The sequence below is a fragment of the Scyliorhinus torazame genome, chromosome 1 (genome assembly GCF_047496885.1).
Source record: "Scyliorhinus torazame isolate Kashiwa2021f chromosome 1, sScyTor2.1, whole genome shotgun sequence".
Classification (NCBI taxonomy): Eukaryota; Metazoa; Chordata; class Chondrichthyes; order Carcharhiniformes; family Scyliorhinidae; genus Scyliorhinus; species Scyliorhinus torazame.
Window position 1 is genome coordinate 112,529,811 of NC_092707.1, and position 14,008 is coordinate 112,543,818.

General features: G+C 39.3%; 1 protein-coding gene across 4 annotated transcripts in view; it reads left to right on the forward strand.

Moving 5' to 3' along the window:
• The window catches only part of LOC140411024 (alpha-taxilin-like), a 114,528-nt gene extending 102,116 nt beyond the window's left edge, over nucleotides 1–12,412 (forward strand). For all 4 annotated transcript variants that reach the window (XM_072499989.1, XM_072500006.1, XM_072499998.1 and 1 more), the window contains one exon: nucleotides 3,223–12,412. In XM_072499989.1, coding sequence (XP_072356090.1) covers nucleotides 3,223–3,630 — 408 coding nt within the window. In that variant the 3' untranslated portion in view covers nucleotides 3,631–12,412. The remainder of the gene's footprint in view (nucleotides 1–3,222) is intronic.
• The last annotated feature ends 1,596 nt before the right edge of the window (nucleotides 12,413–14,008 follow it).

The window sequence follows — 14,008 nt, forward strand, 5'->3', positions numbered from 1 at the left end:
GACTTTGTGACCTTGTTACTACACAATCCAGAAAAATCCCAGGATATTCGTCCTTCCGCACTTCAGTTGACTGATTTTCCACTGGCTTATCAACCACAGTAGGCATCACTCCCACCTGCGATGCAGCTATATCATTACCCAAGATAAACTGTATTCCTGGACAAGATAGTTTATCTATTATTCCTACTACCACTTCACCACTTTTCACTGGACTTTCCAACCTTACCTTATATAATGGAATGCTACTCCTCTCACCCTGAATTCCACCTTTTCTGGCAACATTCTTCCCAAACTACATAATTCCGCATCTCTTACCATTAAAGATTGACTAGCCCCTGTATCTCTTAAAATTGTGACTTCTTTACCTGCTCCTCCTGATACGCATGAGTAAATTTTACCCACACAAGTAAATTCTTTAAAGACGTCTGGCACCTTCTTAACAATTACTTCTTGAACAGGCTGTACAGTCATTTGCACCTCCTTCCCTTCCTTTACCACTCTAACAAACCCCACTGTCTTATCCTGTTTTATCACATCAGCCTTCCCAGTGCTTTTCTTCAACCACCAACACTGACTTTACATGGCCTAGTTTATTACAGTGAAAACATCTGAAACTTTTCATTTCTTTTCCACCCTCCTGGATTTCTTTTTTAATCTGCGGTACACTCTCTTTATTATCTCCCATCAGATCACTTTTACCTTTACCACTTGAGTATTTCTCATGTCCCCAGTTTCTATCCCTCACAGGCTGGAACTGATGTCGGAAACCAAGCTTTGATTTATGAACTAATTCATAATCATCTGCCATTTCCGCTGCTAATCTCGCAGTTTTAACTCTCTGTTCTTCCACATGAGTTCTCACTACATCAGGAATTGAATTTTTAAACTCCTCCAAAAGTATAATTTCTCTGAGAGCTTCATATATGTGGTCTATTTTCAAAGCCCTTGTCCATCTGTCAAATTACTCTGTTTGAGCCTTTCAAACTCCATGTATGTTTGACCAAATTCTTTCCTTAAATTTCTAAACCTTTGTCTGTAAGCTTCAGGCACTAGCTCATATGCACTTAAGATGGATTTCTTCACCTCCTCATACGTTCCAGGTACCGCCTCCGGTCGTGATGCAAACACTTCACTAGCTCTACCTACTAGCTTTGTTTGAATCAGTAACACCCACATGTCCTGTGGCCATTTCATTTGTTTAGCTACCTTCTCAAATGAAATGAAAAAGGCTTCCACTTACTTCTCGTCAAACCTTGGCAATGCTTGGACATATTTAAATAGATTCCCACCAAGCCTTCGACTATGACGCTCTTTCTCACTATCCTCATCACTATCATCCAACTGTACGTTTCCCTTTACGTCTGCCAATTTTAACTGATTGTCATGTTTCATGGCCATTTTCTGAAGTTCAAACACCCTCTCTTTATCTATTTCCCTGATCTGTATCTCCCTTTCTTTTTCTTTTTGTTCTGCTCGGGCTATTCTTTCTTTTCTCCTTTCTTCTCTCTCCTTTTCTTTTTCCTCTCTCTCTCTCTTTCGCTTTATTTTTCCTCTCTCTTTCTCTTTCTTTTTCCTCTCTCTCACTCTCGTATGCAAGCCGCTTTAATTCTTTTTCATGTTCCATTTGTTTAATTTGCAACTGAATTTTTGCCATTTCCAATGAGTCAAACTCTATCTCAGGCAACTTTAAATGCTTAACCACCGCCATAATTACCTCATCTTTTCGCATTTTGTCAGGTGATGTTAACTGCAATGTTCTTGCCAAATCTAACGGTCTGCTTTTCATTTCTGTCCATAAGGTACTACGTGTGACATTCTCCACCCCCAAAAACTTCTGAGCCTCTGAAAGAGCCATTGTTCACAACACTCTCCCCACTTAAACTAAAATACCACACCGGAAAAGCAACAATCCTTCACTGTCTTTTAAGTTCACAAAAGCCAATCCAATAGATAGACTTTTATCCCAGACGAGCCCCAGTTGTTATGGGGGAGGCATTTTCAGAACCCCAAAATATATCATGGAGTTCAACCAACCTCTCCCTTTAATGGATTTGTTGCTTTTCCTAGAACACAACTTTTTCCCTAGGTGTGGGATTACAATTATGGACACGTGGGTTTTTAAACACAAAACACTGTTTATTCCATGAACTCAACTTAACATCTTAAATAAATATTGGATCTCTTAACACCCCTTACTTCAAAGATAACTCAGAAAATATTGCAACAGTAAATAACTCCTTAAAATGTTCTTCCAAGAGACTTAACACCTTTAAACAGTATCACATCAGGTTAAAGGATATATATATTTTCTGTAGAATGGCAGAGATATATTAGCTTGGTTGATTTCAGCTCCAGCACCTTGCTTTCTTACTGAAAACTCTCTGGAAACACACAGACACACCCAAGCTGCTTTCTCAAACCTGGCTTTCTCCCTTCAAGCAGATCACAGCAAACCAGAACTTCTCAAGCTGCTGTCTCAAACTGGCTTTCTACTTTTAAACTGCTCTCAGCAAAACCAGCCAGGCACTTTTTAACTGCTCTCAGCAAAACCAGCCAGGCACTTTTTAACTGCTCTCAGCAAAACCAGCCAGGCACTTTTCAAACTGCAAAACCAAACTGCAAAATGGCTGAACTGAGCTGAGCTCCACCCACTCTGACATCACTGTTTTCTTCAAGGTACATTGCTTAATCATCCAGTCCTTAAAGGCACTCTCGCATGACACTGTGCACTGATCATCTTCTGAGACATGGCATGTGTACTCTCAAGGAGTCACTTGAGAGTTGAGAATATTTTGTTTATTAAACAGTCAACAGGAACAAAGATGTGAAAATCAACCACATAACATTGCACATATCACACTAACCATCACACAACAAGGAAACGTGACCGTTCCATATTGGTAACAATACAAAGCTACATCAGCTCATTTTCACACAAAAAAAACACCCCTCAACAGAAACAGAAGATAAGCCTGAGAATGTGTTATCATGTCCAGAACTTTGTTGTAGAAATGATCTGTCCATCATTGTGTTACTAGTTCCACATATCAGTGCCATTCTCCATCCAGGAGCCTCAGCTGTGCAGGTCCTCCCACACGGTCCAAAGAACAAGTCTTTTACTGGCCAGAAGTAGCAAACCTGTCCTCTTGTGCAAGTTGATTTTCGTTTTTTACACAGCAAAGTAGTTGGACTTACTTGGCTTATTTTTCATATTAAACCTAGAAAACTCTGCGTGACAAAGAATTTGAAAGTCTTCAGGTAAAGATTCAGCGCTTGGAGAAATTGTGTCGTGCTCTTCAGACCGAAAGAAATGATCTAAACAAAAAGGTTCACGACCTGAGTGTTCAATCAACCCAACAAGATGGCAACAGCAAAGAGTTTGTTGAAGAGGAAGAAGATACACAATCCTTAAATAAAATTTCCCAAGATAATCAAAGCAAAGATTCCACTGCTGATGTTTCTGCAAAGGTTGATTGCCCAACTCAAGAAACTGTACTCTCGACTGAAGTTTGTGCTTGTGTGACTGAGGAGGCACAGTCGCCCATGTTTACAGACAATCAAATGGAATCTAACATTGAAGTTTCTAGCATTCAGTCTGAATTATCACCATCAAATAGCACCTTGGAGTAGTTTATTGCATCTATAGGGTGTGTGAATGTTGCTGCAGTCCAAAATGCCACGTACCAACTGAAGGAACTAAGGCCCGTAAAGCTTTAAATAACTAGGTTTTGGATGAAAGCTTTATTCGTTAGTGACTTTATAAATAAGTTCCCTCTGAGGCTTGCTGACATGGTGTCAGAATTTCTATTTTACTAGATAAAAGAGGATTCTAAGTGTTTGGATTACTTGCATGTAAAGGAAATTGTTCTGATTAAAAGGAAGCTTTCAGAAAGTTAGAATCCATATGAAAGAAAATAACCTAAAAGGGGTAATTCAAACTGAGTGTCTTTGATTTTCTGGGAAAGTTTAAGAAGTATATTTACACATTCTTTAAGCCAATAATTCGGATTTACCCTAGTCTATAAATACTTGATTGTTACTTTTTTCCCAGGGTATCAATTGCCCTTCAATTCCTTGTTTACCTCCAACAGTTGAGCTAACTGGTACCTTGCTGCTCTTACTCCACCAATGTTGCTCTTCAGTCAGTTGTTAGCAGACATGCATTAATGGCATGGCAAAATCTGTCTTCCCTTTCCAGTAATGGAGTGGTTGAGATGAGAAACGTAGAGTGGAAGGGGAGCAGGTAAAGTACGCATAGAATCTGCCTTTCCACTCGCTCATCAATTGCACCATTGTGCTTTAACATCGTTTTATCAGTGTTGCAGCAGATCAAGTTTGTCCTGTTACAAAATTTACTTTTGTGTGGGGAAGGATAAAAAGGTTGAAGAATAAAGGCATGTCTGTAAAAAAAAAAAATAATTTGTGCTGAGGCAAATGTCATTCAAATGCTAAATTACCAGTAAACTTGTGCATATCACTGTCAAAAAGCCTTTGAGGGAACGTTCCTTGTTAATCCTACTACGTATGCTGAATTAAAATAGCTGCATAATCAAATTATACTTATTTTTAAAAACAAACTTTCCACTTGCCCCCCCCCACCCACATTGTTTCCACATACTTCCTTCGTACAGCATTCTGCTTAGATGAAGGGTCAAACAAAATAAAAAGTTATGACCATCTGTCTCGAGATACTGCTTAAAATCTCATGCTGAATCTTTTAATATAGATTTATTTTCTGTGTAGTTTATAACTGAGGATGTTCCTATTGTATGTGGTGTTTATGATATTTACTTTCTGAAAGACCATGATTAGTGATACCCTTTGTGCCCTACAAATGCTCACAAACCTGTGAGCATTGAATAAAAAAATGTCACGAGCACTTTTTCACATGCCATTTCCACTTTGTTCTGATGTCTTGATTTTTACAGTTTCTTTTTTGAGGACCTCCTTCAACTGTAGTAATAGTAGTTGGTTTTCTCTATTAACCACAATATTGCTACCAAAGAAAATCTTTTGTAATTCTTGGCATCCAAAGTGCTAATAATTATAGAGTTGCAAAACAAGACCTATTGCATTGCACAAAACACGAGTTGTCTCATTATATTGAATTAACTTTTGAATCCTCTTGAGTGTTTAGAGATTAATTTTGAAATTATCTCTAGCAGGTCCTCTTTCACATGCATGAATTGTTGGATTCTTTACTGTTAAATTTCAGGCTATGTATTTGTCAGTAAATGTTATGGAATTGAGAGAATTTCATATCATTACACAACCTTTAACACCTTGTGGACTGATGCAATTTAAAATTGTAAATTAGAGGGAGCCTCTAAGAAGATGCCAGAGCGTTTACTTTACTGTCCAAATATAAATGCATTCCCCACAGTGTTAATGCTTCTTTGTACTTAATGATAAATGCTACTAATTAATCGTCACATTTCCCTTCGGTTACTCAGTGTGTCCTTGTTATGTTGCTTGGTGGGGGCATACCTTTTATTTGCAAAAATCCAGATATTTAACTGACAGTTTGCTGGGTAACAGAATGTTCAGTTTGCAGAGTAACAGAATTTTCCACTGCTACCAATGACAATACTGTTATGCACAATATACTCTAAAACCGACCTCCAACAATTAGCTGTGATTAGTGATGAGCACAATAGTACTGTTAGAATGTTTTCGCACTTTGATTCAGCGTGATTACTAAAATACATTTTTGGAACTCGTGCATTGACAAACCATGTCCATTTTTGGTTCTCCTTTAAAAGGAAAAATGAAACAAAACTGTAGAGAAAATAGAGATCAAAAGGGAAAAAGCAATTTCTATGGGACATTTAATGATCTTGCTTCCAAGATGCAGTTTAATGGTCAGTTATGGGATTCAGTGACTGAGAAATCAAAGAAGGTACATGGTATTTACTATTTTGGCTTATAGGCCTGCATTAATTATCATTTGGTAAATTACTTAACAAAATGTTCCAAAACATCTCAAAGTAGGGTGAAAATAGTCTGAATGGGAAGCAGAAATGAAAAAGCAAATTCAGTTAGAAACAGCAGTTCAAGAAATTCTGACTTAGTAATGCATTATTTAATTGGAAGGTTGATGGAATGCACTACAGTACCAAGATTTTCTGATATTTGTGCATGTACTCCATTTATACTTCGTCAGAATCAATCACAACATTGTAATGTACGAATGCATGATGATTATTACATCCTTTGTAAGGTACTGTTTTGTGATTTCATATATATATATATATATATATATATATAATATATATATATAATGTCTCGATCACACACACTTATTTTGTACTCTGCATGTATCGCATTTGAACAGCCCACTTTCTCAACAGTGAAATTATTATCCTAACTTTAGCTAATGTGGGTGATGACATATTAAAACTGCAGTTTTATATCATTCCAACCACTCTAATTAGCTTATTATGTCTGCGATTTATCTAGTTTAAGATCATTCATGCTAATCTTCTCCCATTTAGCTTGGGACCATGATAAATTCATATATGCTTAATCTGAGCACATTTCCCTCAGTTTGGCATGGGACTCCAATGCATTTTGCTCAACATGAGATGCTTGAACATAGTGGGCTGGATTCTCCATTTCTGAGGCTAAGTGCCGGCACGAACAGAGAATCTGCGGGAGGGTCACGACAGGAAAATTGGCGCAAACCCCTCACCGAAACAGTGAGGGGCTAGCACTGGCGCCGTGTGAAACCTCCGCGGATCGTGCCTGAGAATGGCCGGGTCCCGGGCTGTGCATGTGCAGGGCTGACGACCTGCACCGACCGTGCTGTAAAACATAGCGCCGGCTGTGCTCGAACCCTAACCCCCAACCGTGACCCTACAGGCCTTCCCCCACCAGTCCCCCCAGCCTTGGCAGAAGCCCTCCCGGCCTGCGGCACAGATCCCAGACGAGTGTGGTGGCGTTGCCCGTGCCATCGGGAACTCGGCCCATTGGTGGCGGAGCATCGCGGGTGGGCCAGCTGATGACTCGCCAACGGCATTGAGGCGGTGTGCGCCACAATGACGCCAGTTTGGAGGGGATGCGGAGCATGGCGGATCGGCATCAAACTGACGCCGGCCCCAATTCCAATGTCGGAATCCATTCTCCGCCCGATCGCCGATCACTATTTTCGCGTCGGGTTACGGAGAATCCAGGCCAATGTATTTACGTTATGCACATCCCAATTTCTTTGCACTGTGCATAACAAAGTGTGGGGCAAAGACAGTTTTCTTTTGACCCATTAGCTCATCAACCCATCATTCTTTCATGGGCCCTATTATCTGAGACGTTCCTTCCAAAGAAAGTAATTTGAGTAGAATTTAAGAATACCCAAGTAGCATTCTATCCAACGTCATACTGCATCTCTTTGAATTGGTTACTTTTGCGAATTGACCAGCCGTTTTATGAGACCAAAACACAGTGTTCGGATGTTGCTTGATAGTCAGCTGTAATTACAAGTGTCTTAACAGCAAAAAGAACTGCACCATAACGTATAATCTATGTTTTTAGGGCAGCACGGTAGCGTAGTGGGTTAGCCCTGCTCCCTCACGGCGCCGAGGTCCCAGGTTCAATCCCGGCTCTGGGTAACAGTACGTGTGGAGTTTGCACATTCTCCCTGTGTTTGCGTGGGTTTCGTCCCCACAACCCAAAGATGTGCAGGTTAGGTAGATTGGCCACGCTACATTGCCCCTTGGAAAAAATTAATTGGGTACTCAAAATTTTTTTTTTTTTTAAATCTATGTTTTTGATTTTTTGAAGTAGTCTTTGGATAATGTTCCTGTCCGTATCTAGGTGTGTGACAGTTTGGCTGAACAAGTGTTAGAAAAACAGGCAAAACATGTAACTGACCTCGACCTTAAAGTGAATTGTCACCTTAGCTGCAAAAACAATAGGGTCATTGACCTGATATTGAATTGTTTCATGTTCATTCACTTGAATTTGAATGTGTTCTCCTCAAATGTGCAATGTTGGCATTGTTTCATTTATTGCCTGCCCATAGCTGAAATGCCTTAAACATGATGATTATAGCCATGAGTGAACTTGCTTGACTAATTCAGGGCACAGAATCAACCACGTATGGATTAGAGTCACATTCAGGTTAACCCTGGTAACGGTGACTAGTTACCTTCCATTCCCTCCTGAATAGCTTAAGTGAACTGGTTGATTTTTTTTTTGTTATTTTATCCCCTCTGGTTGGTCACAAATGACCAGACTTATTCAATTCACTTTTAATGACTATGCACAGTGTGATTTGACCTGTGTATGGCTGAGTTGCTAGTCCATTGTACCATAATCATTACACTACCATACTCACATTATTGAAAAACTGAATATTGAAGCAAAACTGTCCCATTTTGTTATGTCCTCCTCTTGTATTGGGGGTCAGGAGAAGAGAAGTTACATTAAATTGTTTCTAGTAGTAGAAGGTTTTGAGATGTTCCCTGTACAAAATTGTTCAATCTGTAAAAATAAATAGCAAAGTAAGTTTCTTTGTGACTTCATTGAGATAGTCGAAACTGATTCTGAAGTGCATAATCACAGCTGGCTACAGATTAAATAGTTTCCATAAATCACTGAAGCATGAGAGCTGGAAGGGCACTTAGTATTGCCCTGATTAAAATTGTTGATGCTGAAGAATCAAAGTAAATTGTACGATATATTGAAAATTAGACTGCTGATGTGCCAGTTTGTTGAAGAAATGCATTAATTGTAGACAGTGTATTTCTTTTCAGATACTGACTAGGAAAATAGGAATTCTAGGATTACATCAGTAAACTTTGTCCTTGGAGATGACAACCTGTTCTAAATATTCTTTTGTATCTCCTTCCCAGGGCAGATAATTTTATACTGTTATTTCCTGTTCCAATAATATTAATATTCCTCAAACAAAACTAAATAGTGAGGGCCTTGTTCACAGAAACTTTCTTTTGGCATCAGGTAACCAAATTATGCTTGTAATAGTTTGAAAACTAGATTTTAATAACCTTCACACCCACAAATGAATTCTTGTTGAATTAAATTTGATCTTTTGGAAATGTAACTGCATCATATACTTTGAACAGAAAACTCTTTGATTTAGGCACTTTGCTTTACTCTTGCCAGAGTAATCCACTGACCCTTTTCATTAAAGGACTACTACCAATCTAAACCTGATGCCACTCAAATGCCTTTATCAGCCATACAAAATTTTAAAGATCGAACAGGGATTGTTGGTAATTCAGAAAGGGTTACGCTTAAATACATTTGTGTTGCATACCTGTGATGACTTTGGTCTATATGTTTTGCAGGCTCTAAATAAGTTAATCAAGCAAACACTGGCTTCACTGAGGCTACTCCAATAGATGTGTGGTCTTATAGGGTTTTCATTTAAGGTTTTCACAACTTCAGACTCCTTCAAAGTCTGATTTGATTTTAGGTCAAAATACTTTGTATGAAAGAATTGTAAAAAAAAAAAAGAGCAAAAAATGCCCGAATTAATTCCATTGACCAGTGTTTTCAGAAGAGCCCAATGATTGGCAATTCAATTGATGTAAGCTGCACCTACATCCCAGGAAAAATAGGTGCAATGTCCTCCTCATTTTTGGGGCAAGTGGTTATAATGGGTGAAAGACCCTCCCCCTCCAGTAGATTGGAGTCCTTTGATCAGTCTGCCAATGAAAATATGAACTAAAATCTTGTCACCGGATTGTGCTCTCTGACTGCCTCCTACCCCCATTCAGCCAAGCTCAAAATTTATCCAAGAAATAAAGGCTTTTAGACTAGGAATATTCTCGATTCATTGCAAATTTCTCAACTTAGTATTGTTCATGTGTGAAGCAGTTCTAAGGCCTGGCTGAATGGAACTAATTTTTTTGTAATTGATAGCACAAGAGCGGCACCGTAGCACAGTGGTTAGCACTGTTGCCTCACAGCATCAGGGAGCTGGGTTCAGTTCGGGCCTTTGGTGACTGCGAGGAGTTTGCACTTTCTCCCCATGTGTGTGTGTGAGTTTTGTCCGGGTGCTCGGTTTCCTCCTACAGTCCATCGAAGTGCAGGTTAGGTGGCTTGGCCATGGTAAAAATTGTCCCTTAATGTCCAACAGTTAGGTTGGGTTATGGGGATAGAGCAGGGGAGTGGGGTTAGGTGGGTGCTTTTTCGGAGGGTCGGTGCAGACTTGATGGTCCGAATGGTCTCCATCAGCAATGTTGGGATTCTATGAAGAGAAACTTTACAGGGAAAGACAGTCAAAATGTTTTATCTGTTAGGAACCGGTTCAAAATTTAGAATTTCAATGACCCATGCATCATGTAGTTGAAAATTGTCTGTTGCTTGAAGAGACCATATTTAGGTGTGGTGCGCATAATCAAAGACAGCACAGATTTGTTGAAGAAAGTTGTGTCTGGCTTACACAATTGAATCTTTTTTTTAAAAAGTTTTTTTCAAATTAAGGCCACTTTTAGCGTGGCCAATCCACCTACCTTGCACATCTTTGGGTTGTGGGGGTGAGATCGAAGCACACACAGGGAGAATGTGCAAATTCCCAGGGGCCGGGATTGAATCCGGGTCCTTGGCACCGTGCAGCCCTGAGGATTGACTCTTTTGAGGAGGTAACAGGAGGGTCAATGAAGGTAATGCATTTTATGTAGTCTGAGGATTTTAGCAAAGCTATTTTGATAAGATCCCACATGGCAGACTGGTCACAAAAGTAAAAAACGATGGGATCCAAGGTAAACTGGCAATTAGATCCAAAATTGGCTCAGAGGCAGGAAGCAAAGGTCAATGGGTTTTTTTGTGACTGAAAAGCTGTTTCCAGTAGGGTTTCACAGTGCTCTTGTGCTTGGGCCTCTTTGTTGTGGTATATATCAATGATTTAGGCTTGAAAATTGGGGTTTAATTAAGAAGTTTATAAATGATTCAAAGTGATATGGTTGATAATGAAGAAAACGTTTACACTGCAGGAAGATACCAATGGGTTTCTGAAGTGGGGGGATCCAGAAAGTGAGCATTTGGGCAAGGCTAACTAGCCAAGGTAATACACAAATGGTAGGATAGTGACACTCTCTGAGGGTCCTTCGTTAGTAGAATTCTCTTCCGCAGGGGCCATTAAATATATTCAAAGATAAGTTTGATTTTTGATTGACTAGGGAGTCTAGGGTTATGGGCAGCAGGCAGGAAAGTGGAGTTAAGGCCGCAATCGGATCAGCTTTGATTTTGGAGCAGGCTTGATGGGCTGAATGATCTCCTAGTTCTTGCATTTTTCTGGCATGTAGAGAAACATTGGGACCATGCAGTACACATTCACAGATCCCTAAAGGTGACTGAACAATTAGATAAGAGGTCAAGAAGGCATAGGGGATACTCACCTTTTATCAGCTGAGGCACAATATAAGAATTGAAATGTTATGCTCTAACTATATAAAACACTAGTTAGGCCACAGCTAGAATTGTACATGCAGTCCTGGTCACTACACTATAAGATGTTATTGCATTAGGGAGGCTACGAGATTTACAAGAATGTTGCCTAGACTGGGGATTTCAGTTATAATGGACGATTGGACAGGCTGAAATTGTTTTCTTTATTTCAGAGAAGGCTGAGGAGGTATCTAATGGCAAGGTATAAAATTGAGTGGATAGGAAGGGCCAATTTTTTTTTTTGTTGAGGGGTCCATGACCAGGGACATAGAGTTATTGTAAGATTTCATAGATGTTGGAGATTTAGAGAGGATTCAGAGGAAAGCTTTTCACTCTGGGTGGTGGGGATTTGGAACTCTCTGCCTGAAAGGGTGGTAGAGGTAGAAACCCTTAACATTTTTAAAAGTACCTGGATATGCACTTCAGTGCCAGAAAGAGACTGAATGTGGGATTTGGTTGGACACTTCCTTGGCAGTCGGTGTGGACACAATGGGCCGAATGGCTTTTTTTCATACTGTAAATTTCTATGATACAATTTTAATTTATAATCTTTATTGTCACAAGTAGGCTTACATTAACACTGCAATTAAGTTACTGTGGAAAGCCCCTAGTCGCCACATTCTGGCACCTGTTCGGGTACACCGAGGGAGAATTCGGAATGTTTATTGGCAACCCTCATTTTCAACGGTAACTGATAATATTCCTGTTGTAATGATTCTGTCTTCTCAAAATGATTGCATGTATTCTTAAAGATAGAATTAGTTATTTGAAGTATTTTGTATAAGCCAGAAAAACAAGTGTGGCAATTCAACTTTTGTAAAGTCCATTACCTTCTGGTGTACATTAATAAAATCAATATAGTGGCAGACAACACATGAAACTGTATCAGTGTTTAGCTTGATATATTTACAAAGTTGAAACATTAAATATTTCATGATGCACTAAAATAATTTGGTCGTCAAAGTGTAATATGCAATGGCAAATAAAGATTATCTAATCGCAAGTTTAAAATGTTACTGCTTCGTGGAATGGGAAGTAGGTGGCTTTTTCCTGAACATTGCATCTTACAGGTCTTTAAACTGAATTTAACATAAATTCAATTTAGTTACTATCTCTGTTCTATTTTAATAATCGCTGTGAAATGTTTCACACACAGCCATTTAAACATCCCAATGAATTGAATTTCTATGATTTTAATTACACTTACACATTTTTAAATAAACTAAGAAGCACTGCCAATGATATGATTAAATGCAAGGTTTTAAGTTCATGTGGTTCAACATCCCAAATTACACCCATTCAAGACCTTTGAGTCATTGGAAGAATATGATGATCTGAAGCAACAGCATTCCACAACTTATGGTGCCATTAATCTGCTAAAGTCTTGCTCATCCTTTAGCTCAAGATAAAATGCTGCACTGAATTAAGATATTGAATGTGCCAGTAGTGTTAAGAATTGGTGCAGCTTCTAAAAATAATGGAGAACCCTGGCATCCCAACCATATTTTGCCATCTGATTAGGAGAGGGGCAAGCTACTGCTTACAAGTTGCTCTTCATGGCAGTGTTCACAAGGAGGATGATAGTTGGCCAAGCCTTCCACAAATGATACCTGTTGACAGCAGTGAGTACACAATGAGGGAAGGTGAGTGAAGGGGTCTGGGAAAACCATAAAAACAATATCTGTCGTGGTCATAACACCAATGTGGCAGCATGGTGGCACAGTAGTTAGTACTGCTGGCTCACTGTGCCGAGGACCCATTTTCGATCCCGGCCCCGGATCACTGTCTGTATGGAGTTTGCACATTCTCCCTGTGTCTGCATGGGTCTCACCCCCACAACCTAAAGATGTGCAAGGTCAGTGGATTGGCCACATTAAATTGCCCCTGAATTGGAATAAAATGTAAAAGAATAACACCAATGTTATTTGTTGAGCAAACAAAATCCCAGAAGGAAACTTGTCTGACTGATCATAACCCTTGTTTTGCATTCTGATAACAAGGGAAAATCCACTTTGCCATAGCCTTTTATTATAAATGCATGCACTTAGCAGTTTTACCCCTGTTGCCTCTCAATACTACCAGACAAGTTGTCGACTAACCTTTCCCCATCTTAATTAAATCACACATACAAATACAGACAAATAACCTGTTTTACAGAATAATAATAGTACCAAAAAATATTTTATTTTAATTTCATTCTCACGATTGGAAGCAAAGAGTTCACAAAGCGTTAAGACAAGCTCTATGAATAATGCAAACATTAAGGTCAATGGAGGTGCAAAAGCTGATTGTATTGATCATTGAATTTTCATCACTTGTTCCTTTAGAAGTCTCTATATGGCACTGATATTACAAAACAAAATCAGACCAGCTTTGCCAATCAAGCTGCATTGGTATTTATGCTCTATATGAACATGTCCATGCCCTATTCCCTTAATCCTTTTATTTCCCCTTGAACCACCGATCTAACTTATTCCAAAATAAGTTTAGGGGAGGTGATGGCATTAAGGTATTTTCACTGGACTAGTAATCCAGAGGCCCAGAGTAATGGTCTGGGAACTGCGGTTCGGATCCCACCAGCACAATAGACCCAGCAGAG